Consider the following 18,764-nt stretch of genomic DNA (forward strand, 5'->3'; position numbering starts at 1 on the left):
GATCTTTGCTAGGAGGCGAGAGATTGGATTCACCGACATTGCTTTTTGAGATGCTAGATTAATAACAGGAGCAAAGCTTCCAATCTGTGGCCCCAATCCAGCTAGTGCAATTACAATATTTCTAGTGTTGTCAGTGGTCACAGGAATTGTTACATTATCCCTCTCCAACTTCCACACTGCAACTACTTCTCTTCCCCCAAGTTTACACTGGTGTGACTACTCTCAAGGGGACGTGTTTGAAGGACATGTCTTTTTATCTCCCACTCTGCTGTAAGGAAATTAGCCATTACAGTAAGGTATCTCTAGACGTCCAACTGTCTGTTAGAGCAACAGACGGCGTTTCTGACAACTCGCTCTCAAGATGTTCTTTTGTATAAGGCAGGAATTAATGTCTGGGAAAAATATGTACGGGAAGGAATAGTGAAGCGCGGCTTGACCACTAAACATGTTTCTGAACCCCACATTCTCTACCACAGAGAAGGGTCTCACATGTGCCGCTATGAATTTTGCGATTGCTGTGTTGATTTCTTTAGCCCTACCGGAACCAGCCACATATTGTTGCCTGAAGGCTGTGGGGAGAAGTGGTTTCCGATTGATTGCTGTTTCATTTTTTTGCCTAGTCCCACCGATTGGCACTTTGGGGTGATGTCAGCGCAAATGAGTAGTCATGTTACTCGTATTGCCACTCGAATAGGCTATCTGCAATGAACAGAGCATGTATGTTGTAGAAGTTTTATGCACCACTCATTGGCAATCCCCATTATAGTTTACAGGGAAACCGAAATGTTCCCAGAAATGACCTGAATGATACAGGGGTGTCTTCTAGTTCTGGCTTGTCAAGTTACTCCTTTGCATTTACCTAACTGCTAATTCCTTCATAAGCTAATTGCTGCTACGACGGTCTCTCAGCTCTGTCCTCGCTGGAGTGAAATAACTAAAGAGCGGAGCTGCAGACAACTATAAACTGTATTTCTATGCGGATATTCTTCCCACGTTAATTTATACGCCATTGGTTTATGCAATATATATATATATATATATATATATATATATAAAAATATATTTTCCTAGCTATAATATATGATTCATGTATTGTTCGGTTCGCAGTGCGTACTGAACTGTGCACCCTGTACGAAACGCTTCAATACGAATACATGTACCGTTTCACCCCTAGTATATACCTATGGGATGAGTAATGCAAGATATGTAAACATCATTAAAGTGGCATTATTAAAGTGACTAGTGATCCAGCTATTAAAGTGGCCAATCATTTCAAGTCTGTATGTAGGCAGCAGCCTCTCTGTTAAACAGCCATTACTAGCACAGTCTGATGGCCTTGAGGTAGCTGTTTTTCAGTCTCTCGGCCCCAGCTTTGATGCACCTGTACAGACGTTGCCTTCTGGATGGTAGCGAGGTGAACAGGCAGTGGCTCGAGTGGTTGCTGTCCTTGATGATCTTTTTGGCCTTCCTGTGACATTGGGTGCTGTAGGTGTCCTGGAGGGCAGGTGGTTTGCCCCCGGTGATGCGTTGTGCAGACCACACCACCCTCTGGAGAGCCCTGTGGTTGTGGGCAGTACAGTTGCCGTACCAGGCGGTGATACAGCCTGACAGGATGCTCTCAATTGTGCATCTGTAAAAGTTTGTGAGGGTTTTATTTCTTCAGCCTCCTGAGGTTGAAGAGTCGCTATTGCACCTCCTTCACCATGCTGTGTGTGGGTGGACCATTCAGTTTGTCCGTGATGTGTACACTGAGGAACTTGAAGCTTTCCATCTTCCCCACTGCTGTCCCGTCGATGTGGTTAAGGGGGCGCTCCCTCTGGTTTCCTGAAGTCAACGATCATCTGTTTTGTTGACGTTGTTTTCCCTGACACCACACGCCAAGGGCCCTCACCTCCTCCCTGTAGGCCGTCTCGTCGTTGTTGGTGACCAAGCCTACTACTGTTGTGTCGTCTGCAAACTTGATTGAGTTGGAGGTGTGCATGGCCACGCAGTCATGGGTAAACAGGGAGAACAGGAGGGGCTGAGCATGCACCCTTGTGGGGCCCCAGTGTTGAGGATCAGCGAAGGGGTGATGTTTCCGACATTCACCACCTGGGGGCTGCCCGTCAGGAAGTCCTGCACCCAACTGCACAGGGCGGGGTTGAGACCCAGGGCCTCAAGTTTAATGATGAGCTTGGATGGTACCATGGTGTTGAATGCTGAGCTGTCGTCAACGAACAGCATTCTCACATAGCTATTCCTCTTGTCCAGATGGGATAGGGCAGTGTGCAGGGGATTGCATCGTTTGTGGACCTATTGGGGCAGTATGCAAAATGAAGTGGATCTAGGTGTATGGATCCTTGACTAGTCTCTCAAAGCACTTCATGATGACAGAAGTGAGTGCTATGGGGCGATAGTAATTTAGTTCAGTTACCTTGGCCTTCTTGGGTACAGGAACAATGGTGACCATCTTGAAGCATGTGGGGACTGGGATAGGGAGAGATTGAATATGTCCATAAACACACCAGCCAGCTGGTCTGCGCATGCTCTGAGGACATTGCTAGGGATGCCGTATGGGCCGGCAGCCTTACGAGGGTTAACACGTTTAAATGTCTTACTCACGACAGCCACAGAGAAGGAGAGCCAGCAGTCCTTGGTAGCAGTCTGCGTCAGTGGCACTATTATCCTCAAAGCACGCAAAGGTTTGTCTGGAAAAAAGACGGTGTCCGTGATGTGGCATTTTATTTTATTTTTTTGTAGTCTGTGATTGCATGTAGACCCTGCCACATACATCTTGTGTCTGAGCTGTTGAATTGCGACTCCACTTTATCCCCATACCGACATGTCGCCTGTTTGATTGCATTGGAGGGAATAACTACACTGATTCTATTCAGCCATATTCCCAGTCATCTTTCCATGGTTAAATGCGGTAGTTCTCACTTTGTTTGGCGATAATGCCACCATCTATCCACAGTTTCTGATTAGGGTAGGTTTTAATAGTCACAGTGGGTACAACATCTCCAATGCACTTCCTTATAAACTCACTCACAGAATCAGCGTATAAATCAATATTATTCTCTGAGGCTACCCGGAACATTTCTCAGTTCGCGTGATCAGAAAAAAATCTTGAAGTGTGGATTCACACTAGGACAGGAGGAGGAAAATGGAGTCGGGGGAGGGCCTTGTATGCATCGGAAGTTAAAGTAGCAGTGATCGAATGCATTACCCGCACGACTGCTACAATCAATATGCTGAATATGCTAACAAATTTCCTTTGTTAAAATCCCCAGCAACAATAAATGCAGCCTCGGGATATGGTTTCCAGTTTGCATAAAGTCCAGTGACGTTCCTTGAGGGCGATCGTGGTATCGGCTTGAGGGGAGGTATATACACGGCTGTGACAATAACCGACGAGAATACTCTGGGGAGATAATATGGTCGGCATTTGATTGAGGAATTCTAGGGTCAGGTGAACAAAAGGAGTTGAGTTCCTGTATGTTGTTACGTGTACACCATGAGTCATTTATCATGAAGCATACACCCGAGCCCCCCTCCTTCCCAGATAGATATTCCTTTCTGTCGGCGCGACGCATAAAGAATCCAGGTGGCTGTACCGACCACGACAACATATCCCAAGAGAGCCATGTTTACGTGAAACAGACCGTTACAATCACTGATGTCTCTCTGGAAAGCAACCCTTGCGCCCCAATTTCGTATACCTTGTTGTCTAGAGAATGGACATTGGCGAGTAATATACTCTGAAGCGGTGGGTGGTGTGCATGCCTTCGAAGCCTGACCATGAGGCCACTCCATCTACCTCATCTGCGGCGACGTTGTTTTGGGTCAGCCTCTGGAATCAGATCAAATGCCCTGGGTGGTGGTGCGAACAATGGATCCGCTTCAGGAAAGTCGTATTCCTGGCCGTAATGTTGGTAAGTTGACGTCACTCTGATATCCAATAGTTCTTCCCAGCTGTATGTAAGGTTTTCTGAGCTAACAATTAAATAATACATAAAATAACAAAATACTGTATAGTTTCCCAAGGACTAGAAGCTAGGCGACTCTGTCGGCACAATCTTGCAAATCCAAGTCCAAAACAAATTCATGGCAACGCACAGTTCTATACAGAACCATGATTGCATGTTACTCCCATCTCCAATTACTCAAGCAATCAGCAAAATGAGCTTCACAAAACGGATTTAACAACTAATGGACCGGCAGGGACTGTAAGGGGACACACAAGCACACTACAAAAAAAATAACTTGTATTATTGCATTTAAAAATGTGAATGACTGTCCATGTCCAACAGCATGTTACCTTTGTGGACCCCAGGAAGAGTAGATGCTGCTTCCGCAAAAGCTAATGGGACCCCAAATGTATTATTTTTTTTTTTATGAAACACACACACACCCCTCCACACACAGTGCATTCAGACACCTTGACTTCTTCCACATTTTGTTACGTTACAGCCTTACTCTAAAATAGGTTAAATAAATACAAATCTCAATCTACACACAATACCCCATAATGACAAAGCAAAAACAGGTATAGAAATTTTGGCAAATGTATAAAAATGAAATTTTACATTTACATAAGTGTTCAGGCCCATTGCTATGAGACTCAAAATTTAGCTCAGGTGCATCCTGTTTCCATTGATCACGCTTGAGATGTTTCTACAACTTGATTGGAATCCACCTGTGCTAAATTCAATTGATTGGACTTGATTTGGAAAGGCACACACCTGTCTATAAGGTCCCACAGTTGACATTGTATGTCGAAGCAAAAACAAAGCCATGAGGTCAAAGGAATTGTCTGTAGAGCTCAGAGACAGGATTGTGTCGGGGCACAGATCTGGGGAAGTGTACCAAAACATTTCTGCAGCCTTGAAGGTCCCCAAGAACACAGTGGCCTCCATCATTCTTAAATGGAAGTTTGTAACCACCAAGACTCTTCCAAGAGCTGGCCGCCTGGCCAAACTGAGCAATCGGGGGAGAAGGGCCTTGGTCAGGGAGGTGGTCAATCTGACAGAGCTCCAGAGTTCCTCTTTGAAGATGGGAGAACCTTCCAGAAGGACAACCATCTCTGCAGCACTTTACGGTAGATTTTACTGAGGAGTGGGTTCCGTCTGGCCAAAGGCACATGACAGCCCGCTTGGAGTTTGCCAAAAGGCACCTAAAGACCATGAGAAACAAAATTCTATTGTCTGATGAAACCAAGATTTTACTCTTTGGCCTGAATTCAAAGCGTCACATCTGGAGGAAACTGGCACCATCCCTACAGTGAAGCATGGTGGTGGCAGCATCGTGCTGTGGGGATGTTATTCAGCAACCGGGAGACTCGTTAGGATCGAGGGAAAGATGAACGGAGCAGAGTACTGAGATCCTTGATGAAAACCTGCTCCAGTGCATTCAGGACTAGTCCTTGAGTGGCCCAGCCAGAGCCCAGACTAACATCTCTGGAGACCTGAAAATAGTTGTGCAGCGTCGCTCCCCATCCAACCAGACAGAGCTTGAGAGGATCTGCAGATTAGAATGGGATAAACTCCCCAAATACAGGTGTACCAAGCTTGTAGCGTCATACCCAAGAAGACTGTAATCGTTGCCAAAGGTGCTTCAACAAAAGTACCCAGTAAAGGCACTGAATACATATGTAATATTTCTGTTTTCATTTTTTATAAATTTGCAAACATTTCGAAATACCAGTTTTTTCTTTCTCATTATGGGGTATTGTGTGTAGATTGACGAGGGGAACAAACAACCCATTTTAGAATAATGTTGTAACATAACAAAATGTGGAAAAAGTCAAGGGGTCTTAATAGTTTCTGAATGCACTGTGTGTGAATGAGAGAGAGAGAGATAGAGATATAGCTCAAAAAAATAAAGGGAACACTTAAACAACACAATGTAACTCCAAGTCAATCACACTTCTGTGAAATCAAACTGTCCACTTAGGAAGCAACACTGATTGACAATAAATTTCACATGCTGTTGTGCAAATGGAATAGACAACAGGTGGAAATTATAGACAATTAGCAAGACACGCCCAATAAAGGAGTGGTTCTGCAGGTGGGGACCACAGACCACTTCTCAGTTCCTATGCTTCCTGGCTGATGTTTTGGTCACTTTTGAATGCTGGCGGTGCTTTCACTCTAGTGGTAGCATGAGACGGAGTCTACAACCCACACAAGTGGCTCAGGTAGTGCAGCTCATCCAGGATGGCACATCAATGCAAGCTGTGGCAAGAAGGTTTGCTGTGTCTGTCAGCGTAGTGTCCAGAGCATGGAGGCGCTACCAGGAGACAGGCCAGTACATCAGGAGACGTGGAGGAGGCCGTAGGAGGGCAACAACCCAGCAGCAGGACCGCTACCTCAGCCTTTGTGCAAGGAGGAGCAGGAGGAGCACTGCCAGAGCCCTGCAAAATGACCTCCAGCAGGCCACAAATGTGCATGTGTCTGCTCAAACGGTCAGAAACAGACTGCATGAGGGTGGTACGAGGGCCCGACATCCAGAGGTGGGGGTTGGGCTTACAGCCCAACACCTTGCAGGACGTTTGGCATTTGCCAGAGAACACCAAGATTGGAAAATTCGCAACTGGCGCCCTGTGCTCTTCACAGATGAAAGCAGGTTCACACTGAGCATGTGTCAGACGTGACAGAGTTTGGAGACGCCGTGGAGAACGTTCTGCTGCCTGCAACATCCTCCAGCATGACCGGTTTGGCAGTGGGTCAGTCATGGTGTGGGGTGGCATTTCTTTGGGGGGGCTGCACAGCCCTCCATGTGCTCGCCACAGGTAGCCTGACTGTGTTTAGGTTTATAGTACCCTACCAGGCTTTCCTGGTTCACAGTGTATCCAAGGGCTTATATGAACAAGGATGTGGGCCTACATTTACTGTGTGACTGTTTTGTCCCAAATGGCACCCTATTCCCTATATAGTGCACTTCTTTTGACCAGCTTGAAAGCTGCATCATATGCATTTCTCCGTGTCTTTGCCATGATGAGGGTGACAAAATGACTACCGTAATCAGAATGATAGGAAGTTTGAGAGCGCTCAATTTAATCTAAACAGTAAACAAAAAAGTTGTTTGACCTTAACCCGTTCAGAAATTTCATTGGTCTAATGAAAGCTTTATGCCACCAAAAAACTGAGTACGTCACAGAATGTGTTTTTTTGGAGAAGAAAAAAACATTTTAAGCGGGAAAAATCCATATATTAGCCGCGTCATTGTTTAAGCCGCGAGGTTGAAAGCTGGGAAAAAAGTTGCGGCTTATAGTCCGGAAATTACGGTACCTCATCTCTGCAGCCCACACATACAGATAATTGTAAGGTCCTTCGGTCGAGCAGTGAATTTCAAAACAGATTCGACCAAAGACCAGGGAGGTTTTCCAGTGCCTTGCAAAGGGCACCTATTGGTAGATGGTGAAAATAAGTAAGTAGACATTGAATATCCCTTTGAGCATGGTGAAGTTATTCATTCCACTTTGGATGGTACACCCAGTCACTAGGAAGATACAGGCGTCCTTCCTAACCGGAGAGGAAGGTCTACAAGACTGTAAACCTGTTAGGGCTAGGGGGCAGTATTTGCACGGCTGGATAAAAAAATGTACCCGATTTAATCTGGTTACTAATCCTACCCAGTAACTAGAATATGCATATACTTATTATATATGGATAGAAAACACCCTAAATTTTCTAAAACTGTTTGAATGGTGTCTGTGAGTATAACAGAACTCATTTGGCAGGCAAAACCCTGAGACATTTTCTGACAGGAAGTGGATACCTGATGTGTTGTATTACCTTTAAACCTATGCCATTGAAAAACACAGGGGCTGAGGAATATTTTGGCACTTCCTATTGCTTCCACTAGATGTCACCAGCCTTTACAAAGTGTTTTGAGTCTTCTGGAGGGAGATCTGACCGAACAAGAGCCATGGAACGATGATGGCCCATTAGACACCTGGCGCGCGAGTTCATGTTGGGTACCCTCGTTCCAATACGTTATAAAAGAGAATGCATTCGTCCACCTTGAATATTATTCATGTTCTGGTTAAAAAAGGCCCTAATGATTTATGCTATACAACGTTTGACATGTTTGAACGAACGTAAATATATTTTTTCCCCTCGTTCATGACGAGAAGTCCGGCTGGCTTAGATCATGTGCTAACAAGACGGAGATTTTTGGACATAAATGATGAGCTTTTTTGAACAAAACTACATTCGTTATGGACCTGTGATACCTGGAAGTGACATCTGATGAAGAGAATCAAAGGTAATGGATTATTTACATAGTATTTTCGATTTTAGATCTCCCCAACATGACGTCTAGTCTGTATCGCAACGCGTATTTTTCTGGGCGCAGTGCTCAGATTATTGCAAAGTGTGATTTCCCAGTAAGGTTATTTTCAAATCTGGCAAGTTGATTGCGTTCAAGAGATGTAAATCTATAATTCTTTAAATGACAATATAATATTTTACCAATGTTTTCTAATTTTAATTATTTAATTTGTGATGCTGACTTGACTGCCGGTTATTGGAGGGAAACGATTTCCTCAACATCAATGCCATAGTAAAACGCTGTTTTTGGATATAAATATGAACTTGATAGAACTAAAAATGCATGCATTGTCTAACATAATGTCCTAGGAGTGTCATCTGATGGAGATTGTAAAAGGTTAGTGCATCATTTTAGCTGGTTTTATGGTTTTGGTGACCCCGTCTTTGACTTGACAAAACATTACACACAACTCTTGTAAATGTACTGTCCTAACATACTCTAAATTTATGCTTTCGCCGTAAAACCTTTTTGAAATCGTAAAACGTGGTTAGATTAAGGAGATGTTTATCTTTCAAAGGGTGTAAAATAGTTGTATGTTTGAAAAATTTGAATTTTGATATTTATTTGGATTCAAATTTGCCGCTCTTGAAATGCACCTGCTGTTGATGGAGTGCACCACGGGTGGGACGCTTGCGTCCCACCTAGCCCATAGAGGTTAATGGATGTGATAGGAGAAAACTGAGGATGGATCAACAACATTGTAGTTACTCCACAATAGTAACAGAATTGACAAAGGGAAAAGGAAGAAGCCTGTACAGAATACAAATATTCCAAAACATGCATCCTGTTTGCAACAAGGCACTAAAGTAATACTGTAAAAAAAATGTGGTAAAGCAATTAACTTTTTGTCCTGAATACAAAGTGTTATGTTTGGGGCAAAAGCAAAACACCACATTACTAAGTACCACTCTCCATATTTTCAAGCATAGTAGTGGCTTCATCATGTTTTGGGTATGCATGCTTGTAATCGTTAAGGACTGAGGAGTTTTTCAGGACAAAAAAAATAATTATTAAATAGAGCTAAGCACAGGCAAAATCCTAGAGAAAAACCTGGTACTGGGAGATTAATTCACCTTTCAGCGGGCCAATAACCTAAAACCCAAGGCCAAATCTACACTGGAGTTGCTTACCAAGACAGTGAATGTTCCTGAGTGGCCGAGCTACAGTTTTGACTTTAGTCTATTTGAAAATATATGGCAAGACCTGAAAATGGAAGTCTAGCAATGATCAACAACCAATTTGAGGTTGAAAAACTTTAGGGGATTTTTTTTTTTTTTTTTTATAAAATTTGTAAAAAAAAAAATGGGCAAATGTAGCAAAATCCAGGAGTGGAAAGCTCTTAAGAGGCTTACCAAGAAAATCTCACAGCTGTAATCAATGCCATAGGTGCTTATACAAAGTTGACTCAGGGGTGTAAATACTTATGTAAATTAGATATCTGTATTTCATTTTCAATAAATTAGCCAAAATGTCTAAAAACGTGTTTTCACTGTCATTATGGGGTATTGTGTATAGATGGGTGAGAAATATATGTAATACATTTTGATATTTAGGGGGTAGACATTTTGGACATACCCAGAGTGAAAGGACCGTCAGAAGATGAAATATGAGCAGTTATACATAGCGCTTCCCTCACCTGATCAGTATTTATATGTATTAATTCACTCACTCAATGTTGTTCATTTATTACCATTTATCACTGTGGTGTGTCTCAGGATATCCTGCAATTGAACTGAGGGGAACTGAAGGGAGAGCTTGTGATAAATTGGCTCCATTAAGTTACATTCATGAAAATTACATCAGAAACGTCAGCTCCATTCATACGATTCAGAAGCAGGACAGAGAACGACTATATTCATAGGTGACTGCTCCCACCTGCTGCCCATATGGTGAACTTCATTTATTCATTATTTCTAGATAAATCATCTTTCATGAAAAAGACTGGGAGCAGAGGTTGTGCATCATTACACCTACACAACCTAGATGAGCTAGATCCTGAGGAGTGAAGATGTAGCCTAATACAAACAATATTCTTGCACATTGTAAGCAAGCAAATGACCCAGTTGACATGATTCCAGCTCATTTAACCAATCAAAGGAGATCATTCTCCACTGAAGGTTCACGCAATTAACTCGCTTCTGTCTAGCTCTCTTAATTTTCTGCCTTTAGACTTACCCGGTTTGGGGGTTGTTTCTGGTCCTCTTACGTCTGGAACAGACACTGTGTCTTTTCTAGCGGTTTCAAACTCGGCTGGTGTGGTGTCTCCCGCCTCAGTCAGAATGGCAGTGACCACAGGACTCGCCACCTCAGAGTGACAGACTTTAGCAGGGCCGTGCAGTCCTCCCTCCTCACACAGCGAGTCCATGGGCTCCCCTGAACAGCACAAAGCCAGTCAGTTAGTACTGATACACAATCAGTAGGTATTAATACTGTACTACAGTGAGGTTTGAATGTAAAAGGTTAGCCTGGTTAAACCAGACAGAACACTCACTATTTTCACTTGTTCAGTCTGGTTTAACCAGGCTAATACAGAGTAGGGATGGGCATTTGAAATAATTTCACTGTACGAGTACTCCAGTTAAATCATGTTAGAGTAAAGAATGTGAGCATGTTTACATCAATTCTGAATCATTGTTATCATTACCTTTCATTATGAATTAAATTACGAAAACAATTGCAATTTTAAATACAGTGCCTTCAGAAAACCTTCACATCCCTTGACTTTTTCCACATTTTGGGACTAAAATGGATGATCTTTTTTTGACAACGATCTACACAAAAATATTCTAATGTCAAAGTAAAAGAAGGTAACATCTGAAGAAAAAATAAAAATAATGCCATATCTTGATTAAATTGGATAAGCATACCTTTTAAGCCCACTTCAGTCTTTAGATTCAAATAAAAAATAACTTTTCTGCTGTTAAATGTTTCAAACAATCAATCTGGTTGTTATGTAGATAAGTTTTTACTCTAAGCCAATCAGATGTTTAATTATTCAAGTTAGACAGTTGTGGAACCTTTTTAATGCATTTTGTTATTTTACTGTTATATTGTTACATAAATGTCAAATTTACAAAAATAGCATCTCTCGAAAGCTTAAAGGGTACAGCAGCAAAAATATCACTAACTCTATACAGAATGGGAATAAATAAAAAAAATGTCAATACTAACTATGCATAATATTGTAGTCTATAGTGTATATTTATCCACAAAATATTGTATTTTCACCATAAATCACTGTTGTTCCAATTAAGCCCAGTATGCTCCTATTAAGCCTGGTTTGCATTGAAACATTTGGATAGTGTTGATATCCCTGATATTCAATGAACATACTTTTTTTGTTCAGATTTAAGTTTATTAAAACAAATTACATTTATGCATCTAGCCATGGTGTCTTTACCAAGATTAGAAACCTCTGTACTCTCTCCAAGACATTTTGAGTGGACAGGTAGTCATCGATGCACAGAGAATAATGGATCAGGGTTGAGGGATAGAAGACCAAGTGGTGGACAGAAATGCAAACAAATGAGGGACAAGAAGATTACTATTGAGTGACTACTCATGCACTTTGTCATTGTTGTTAGGGCTGGGCAATATTTTTTTTAAAAGCCGATTTTTTTCTAACTTATTCACGATATCAATAAAAATAAAAAATTCTCTAAATAAGAGTTGTCCACTTAAAGTGTCAAATACACTGCATTTCAAACAGTCGCAATAATCTAATGAATTCAGGATGGGAAAATGGCACCAGCTCGTGCTTCTAGCACCTAACTAAGCAACTTGGCAATATTTAGTTTGTTACTTCTTACATTAACAACCAAGAAAATAGTAATATTACATTCAACCGGAAATAACTTTTAGATATCAGAGCGGCGGTAACTCACCAGCATTACGACCAGGAATACAACTTTCCTGAATTAGATCCTTTGTTCGTACCCCTCAGGGCAATTGAACTGATTCAAGAGGCTGCTCACAAAATACCGCTGGCGGAGAAGAGGTATTCGGAGTGGAGGCACGCACACCACCCGCCGCTTCAAAGTATATTACTCGCTAACGTTCAGTCTCTGGATAATAAAGTTGACGAGCTCTAGGCGATGATCTCCTTCCAGAGAGAAATCTGGGATTGTAACGTTGTTTAACGGAAACACGGCTTTCTCGGGATATACTGTCTGAGTCCGTACAGCCAGTTGGGGGGGCTCCCAAAGTTCTACCAACACATTGACTGTAGAACTCACTCTGAGAAAACCCAACCCTCCCTTCGGAAAACCTGATCACGACTCCATTTTGCTCCTCCTTTCCTATAGGCAGAAACTGAAACAGGAAGTACCCATGCTAGTGACTACTCAACACTGGTCTGACCAATCGGAATCCATGCTTCAAGAATGTTTTGATCACGTGGAATGGGACATGTTCCGGACAGCCTCAAAATAATGTCGCCGAATACACGGATATGGTGACTGAGTTCATCAGGAAATGTATAGGAGATGTTGTACCCACTGTGACTATTAAAACCTACCAAAACCAGAAACCGTGGATAGACGGCAGCATTTGCACAAAACTGAAAGTGCGAACCACTGCATTTTACCATGGCAAGGTGAATAGGAATACGGCCAAATACAGTGTTGTTATTCCCTACGTATGGCAATCAAACAGGCAAAATGTCAGTACAGAGACAGTGGAGTCTCTGTACTGCGGTGTCTACAGACAATCACGAACTACAAAGGGAAAACCAGCCACGTCGGACACCGATGTCTTGCTTCCAGATAAGCTAAACACCTTTTCGCCTGCTTTGAGGACACAGTGCCACCTACCAGCTACCAAGGACTGTGGGCTTTCATTCTCCGTGGCCAACGAGAGTAAGACATTTATTAAGCATGTTAACCATCGCAAAGCTGCCGGCCCAGACGTCATCCCTAGCCGCATACTAAGAACAGTGTGTTTACGGACATATTCAATCTCTCCCTATCCCAGTCTGCTGTCCCCACATGCTTCAAGATGGCCACCATTGCTTTCTTGGGTACAGGAACAAAGGTAACTATTGCCTTGTAGCACTCACTTCTGTCATCATAAAGTGCTTTGAGAGACTAGTCAAGGATCATGTCACCTCTACCTTACACCCGAGATCCACTTTAATTTGCTTACAGCCCCAATAGATCCACAGACACTGCAATTGCACTGCACACTGCCCTATCCCATATGGACAAGAGGAATACCTATGTAAGAATGCTGTTCATTGACTATAGCTCAGCATTCAACACCATAGTACCATCCAAGCTCATCATTAAGCATGGGACCCTGGGTCTAAAACCCGCCCTGTGTAACTGGGTCCTGGACTTCCTAACGGCCAATCCCCAGGTGGTGAAGATAGGATCAGCGACGTGAAGGTGGTGTTTCCTCAACACAGGGGCCCCATAAGGGTGCGTGCTCAGCCCTCTCCTGTACTCCCTGTTCACCCATGACTGTATGACCACGCACGCCTCCAACTGAAATCATCAAGTTTGCAGACGACAACAGTAGTAGGCCTGATTACCAACAATGACGAGACAGCCTACAGGGAGGAGGTGAGGGCTCCGGGAGTGTGGTGCCAGGAAATTAACCTCTCACTCAAAGTCAACAAAACAAAGGAGCTGATCGTGGACTTCAGGAAACAGCAGAGGGAGCACCCCACTATCCACGGGACCGCAGTGGAGAAGGTGGAAAGTTAAGTTCCTCGGCGTACACATCAAGGACAAACTGAAATAGTGCACCCACACAGACAGTGTGGTGAAGAAGGTGCAACAGTGCCTCTTCAACCTCAGGAGGCTGAAGAAATTTGGCTTGTCACCTAAAACCCTTACAGATGCAAAATTTGAGAGCATCCTGTCGGGCTGTATCACCGACTGGTATGACAACTGCACCGCCCACAACCGCAGGGATCTCCAGAGGGTGGTGCGGTCTGCTCAATGCATCACCGGGGGCAAACTACCTGCCCTCCAGGACACCTACAGCACCCGATGTCACAGAAAGGCCAAAAAGATCATCAAGGACAACAACCACTTGTTAGATATTACTGCACTGTTGGAGCTAGAAACACAAGCGTTTCACTACACCTGCAATAACATCTGCCGAATATGTGTATGTGACCAATAACATTTGAGTTTGATGTTATACCTAGGCTAAATATAAGCCTTCCACAACCATAAGACCCACTAATAATTGTATTATTTTTGCAATAGCCACTGACCTGGCTTTCAAGTCTATGAAAATGCCCTTTTTCGTATTTTTTTCATCTTTTATTATTATTATTATTATTATTTTTAACTAGAACCATGCATAATGCACATTCACAAATAATTACTAACTTCTTGTAGCAGGCATTAGGCTATAGAAACATCTCAAGCCCACGTGCTAGTGGCCTCCCGAGTGGCGCAGCGGTCTAAGTCACTGCATCGTAGTGCTAGCTGCGTTACTACTATAGATCCTGGTTTGACACCGGGCTGTGTCGCAGCCAGCTACAACCGGGAGAACCATGAGGCGATGCACAACTGGCCCCAACGTCATCTGGGTTAGGGGATGGTTTGGCCAGCCGGGATGTCCTTGTCCCATCGTGCTCTACCGACTCCTGTGGCGGGCCGGGCGAATGCACACCGACACGGTCGCCAGGTGTACGGTGTTTCCTCCGACATTGGTGCAGCTGGCTTCCAGGTTAAGTGCGCATTGTGTGAAGAAGCAGTGTGGCTTGGCGGGGTAGTTAGATGGGACAAGACTAACTACCAATTGGATATGATGAAATTAATAAAAGCCCACATGCTAGTGATTGGCCAGCTAATCTTTATATTTCAAGTTTAGCCAACATGGATCCATTTGCTAGTTAACAAAGTTGAACAGTTGAATTGTTATGAACACACCCTTCTGTCTGTCGCCAACTGTTTGAAAAGCATGTTAGCCTGTCCACTTTGTGCAGATGTTGACATCAAGTGGCCAACTTTATTTCTCAGAATTAGAACTAATTGCCAATTCCATATAATTGTGTTTTATGCTTATTGCACATTTATAAAACACAGATTAGACAGCTAGCATAACAGTCTTTAGCTAAAATGCTGCTAGTGGTACTTGGTACCCCAATGCAGCGCGCGACAATTCATTTTCCAAAATCTATGTTCATTGATAGTCTCGTTTGAGTAGTGTCTTCTCTGAGTGCAGTGAGGAATAAAAAAAGGGTATCTTTATAAAAGTGAACTTCTCCTCTATTACAGTAAAATAATGTCTCAATGTGTTTGTGTCCATATGACCGAATCCGTTGGACCAAACCTCAAATAGCGAGTTGAAATTACTTGTCAGAGGAAGATGTGATGAACATTGTTGATGTGAGAGGCAGGGGGAGGGACTTGGTGAGCGTAAACAATAGAGGAAGAGGCAAAAGCAAAAATATCCAGAATAAGGTCAATACGTTTAGACAGGCTTATTTTGGACCTAAGCTTGTCGCCTGCCTTTGGGACAACGACTCCCACCGTTAGGGCGAAGACATGCATCTTTTCATTATATACAGATCTCTGGTGTAAATGGGGAGGTGCACAGAAGAAGAGAAAGAGACGAGACAAAAAATACGAGAATAAAACAGACAAAACCTCCAAAAAACCTCAATTCTTGCGATACAGACATTGGGGAATATTGCGCAAAAACATACATTTGAATTAATTCGATATATCACCCAACACTTGTTGTCCTTTCATCCAGGCGATTCCGTTTTTTTTGTCCACCACCTGTACTTTTTTAATACAACAGTAGAGGGGGAGATTTGAAACAGTCTTCAGAAACGCTTTAGGAAGACAAGTTAAACTAATTAACAAGAATAGCAGTACAGCAAATGTGATTCAGCTTTTCATTGAAAGTTGTGTGTTATGGTCTTTGTGCATGGCATCTTATACACAGAGGGCTGAAGTGGGTGGAGGTTTTCGTTCTAACCAAGCAATAACACACCTGATTCAACTAATCATGTCTTGAATGAAGTCCATGATAAGTTGTTAATTGAATCAGGTGTGTACTGGTTGGCAAGAACAAAAGCCTAAGTCCACATTGCACTCTGTGGATAGGGTTGGACACCCCCCCCCTATTATGAGCGCTACTTTCATGATGAATAGTAATGATCAGTTTATTTTAACTTTAAGGGAGATTTTATATAAAATTCAATTTCAGTTTTGAACATTTGGAAATTAATTCAAATGTATTATTTAAGAGGTGGGCTTATTTGGAAGACTCAAGGGCTTAAAAAAGGGTACATTCGGTACCCATTAAGACAAGTCGACTTTTCACATATTCTCATATCTTCTAAAGTCATTATCTCCACTTTTCTTACAAAAATGTAGACAAAACACGTAAATTACCCTTGAAAAAAAAAAAGTATTACTCGCAAGTGAATGAATACTGACGTCAATGGGAGGATCTAAACGTTTAACTTTGCACACATTGACCCCTACCCACGATCTCCACTGAGGAGTACTTGGTTTGAGTACTCATGCCCATCCCTAGAACAGAGCAGCCTACCACATGTAATAGATGTGTCGTTTACTAAAGACTGCTTTTGTAAAATACTTATGCAAAGCTAATTTCCTCTCACCGTCGCCCTGTTCCGTTGGCATCTCCCCTTTAGACAGAAACTTGCTCATCTTCTTCAGGATCTTCTTGTGGGTTTTAGATGGCTGAAAGTTCAAGGCATGACACCTACAAACCATGTATTAGTGTGTTAGTGAACCATTAGTATAGGGCTTATAACTGAGTAAAGGGTTATCTGGGTCATGTTCATTAGGCATCAAACAGAAAACAGATTGAAATAGGGTAAGACTACCCAAACGTGTCAAATAAGAAACGCTTGCTTTCGCATTTCATTGGAAAACATTTGTGCATTTTGCTACGGTGTGCACTGTTAGGTTCTAAATAGAGTAAAAACAAAAAATGGACAACGAGGAAAAGTTCAAAGTTTATTCACCCAATGGGCCAGACAGCTGAACAGACAAAGACATGTTCCCCCCAGCACAAGCATTTACACCCGACTTTAGGCGGCATCTCCTCCGTTTCTCTAAAACATGACATCTTTATTGCTAGGCAGGAAGTTAAGTGATGCGAGTAAACTGTTCCTTCTCCCTTAATGTGACCGGACCTCAGCACCCATTCTTCACTAATCCACAGCTATCGACCCTTATCAGTAACCGCAACCATGTGACTGCCTTTCCCTTACTTAGTAACATTTCAAGCCCCTGGCTCACCATATACATTCCTCCTACAGATAACCATTCACTTCTGGTGTAGCAAGTATTTCAAATCACAACCCAACAACTGAAACCTGACTGTGGCACTTATCCTTTCCATAGGATACCGGATGTCTTACAATAACATGTTCTGCATTCCCCCCTCTCCCTCGGTAACATGAATAAGGATATTTCAAGTTTACGCGTCAGAACCCATCAGCACTAATGAATACGACCCAAGTTTTAGCTAGGTTGATGAGTCTTTTTGATAATAGGCTATCTTTACCTGATGGTGTACTGTGGACAGCAGGTCTTGTTCATGATGGGCTTGTAAACATACTTCCCGCTTCTGTAGAGGTAACAGACAAGGAAGTATAACAAATGAGCACATGCAGTGGGCAATTTAGACTACTACAGATAAGGAACGTTTTTACACAACTACAGATAAGCAATGTGACGATGTTGTACACCCATAAATATGTTAAACATGGAGGGCTATGCTGCTGTGTCACAACGTGTAGAGAGACTACTGGCCTGGAGGACAACAGTGTGTGTGGGATTATAAAGCTCAGAGTGACTTACCGTCTCCATCCTCTGTCTATGAGATCCTGGTAGTCTTGCACTGTCATGGCGTGGGACCACATCCCTGCATAAAACACAGGCAGGAGTGGACATGAAATGGGGTAAATCCACAATAACGGATTTACGCTTTGACTTGACTTTTCACTTTAAAATGATAAAATGTCTTCCAAACAAAAACCATTGATTTCAAAAGTTTAACCATACTTTGAACAATTCACACAAATGCCATAAAAACACTTTTACTGGAAGAACTGTGCAGATGCAAAGTTTGGTAACAGAATTAGGGTTAAAAAAAAAAACTTCTCCCAAAAAGATCTGCTCCGAATTAAGATTCAAAGAATTCTGCAGAAAGAATGTGGTCTGAGCTATGACACCTTGAGTTTGAAAAAACATATTTGGTTATTGAACTACAGTTGGTGAAGTGGATTTACGGTCACGGAATAATGCTTATTACGCTTTCACAATTATTCCTGCACAAATGAACAGTAATTCATCCTAAAGGAATTGTTTCCTTGCCCACCCACCCACTTAATGCCACCGCTCACCCAATTTCCCCATCTACCCTCTCACCCAAAACCCCACCCTCCCATATGGACAGGGAAAGAGCAGACAAATCCAAAGTAAGTCAAACAAGAAACGTAGGAA

The 18,764-nt window shown here is 42.6% G+C and overlaps 1 protein-coding gene across 3 annotated transcripts in view; it reads right to left on the reverse strand.

The window, feature by feature from the left end:
• ate1 (arginyltransferase 1) overlaps positions 1 to 18,764 on the reverse strand; it is a 228,999-nt gene that overhangs the window by 191,488 nt on the left and 18,747 nt on the right. For all 3 annotated transcript variants that reach the window (XM_014154421.3, XM_014154420.3, XM_045700642.2), the window contains exons 2-5: positions 18,120 to 18,183; positions 17,824 to 17,886; positions 16,910 to 17,013; positions 10,489 to 10,686 (exon numbers count right to left, since the gene is read on the reverse strand). In XM_014154421.3, the coding sequence (XP_014009896.3) occupies positions 10,489 to 10,686; positions 16,910 to 17,013; positions 17,824 to 17,886; positions 18,120 to 18,183 (429 nt within the window). The remainder of the gene's footprint in view (positions 1 to 10,488; positions 10,687 to 16,909; positions 17,014 to 17,823; positions 17,887 to 18,119; positions 18,184 to 18,764) is intronic.

This window comes from Salmo salar, chromosome 18 (assembly GCF_965601325.2).
Source record: "Salmo salar chromosome 18, fSalSal1, whole genome shotgun sequence".
Lineage (NCBI taxonomy): Eukaryota > Metazoa > Chordata > Actinopteri > Salmoniformes > Salmonidae > Salmo > Salmo salar.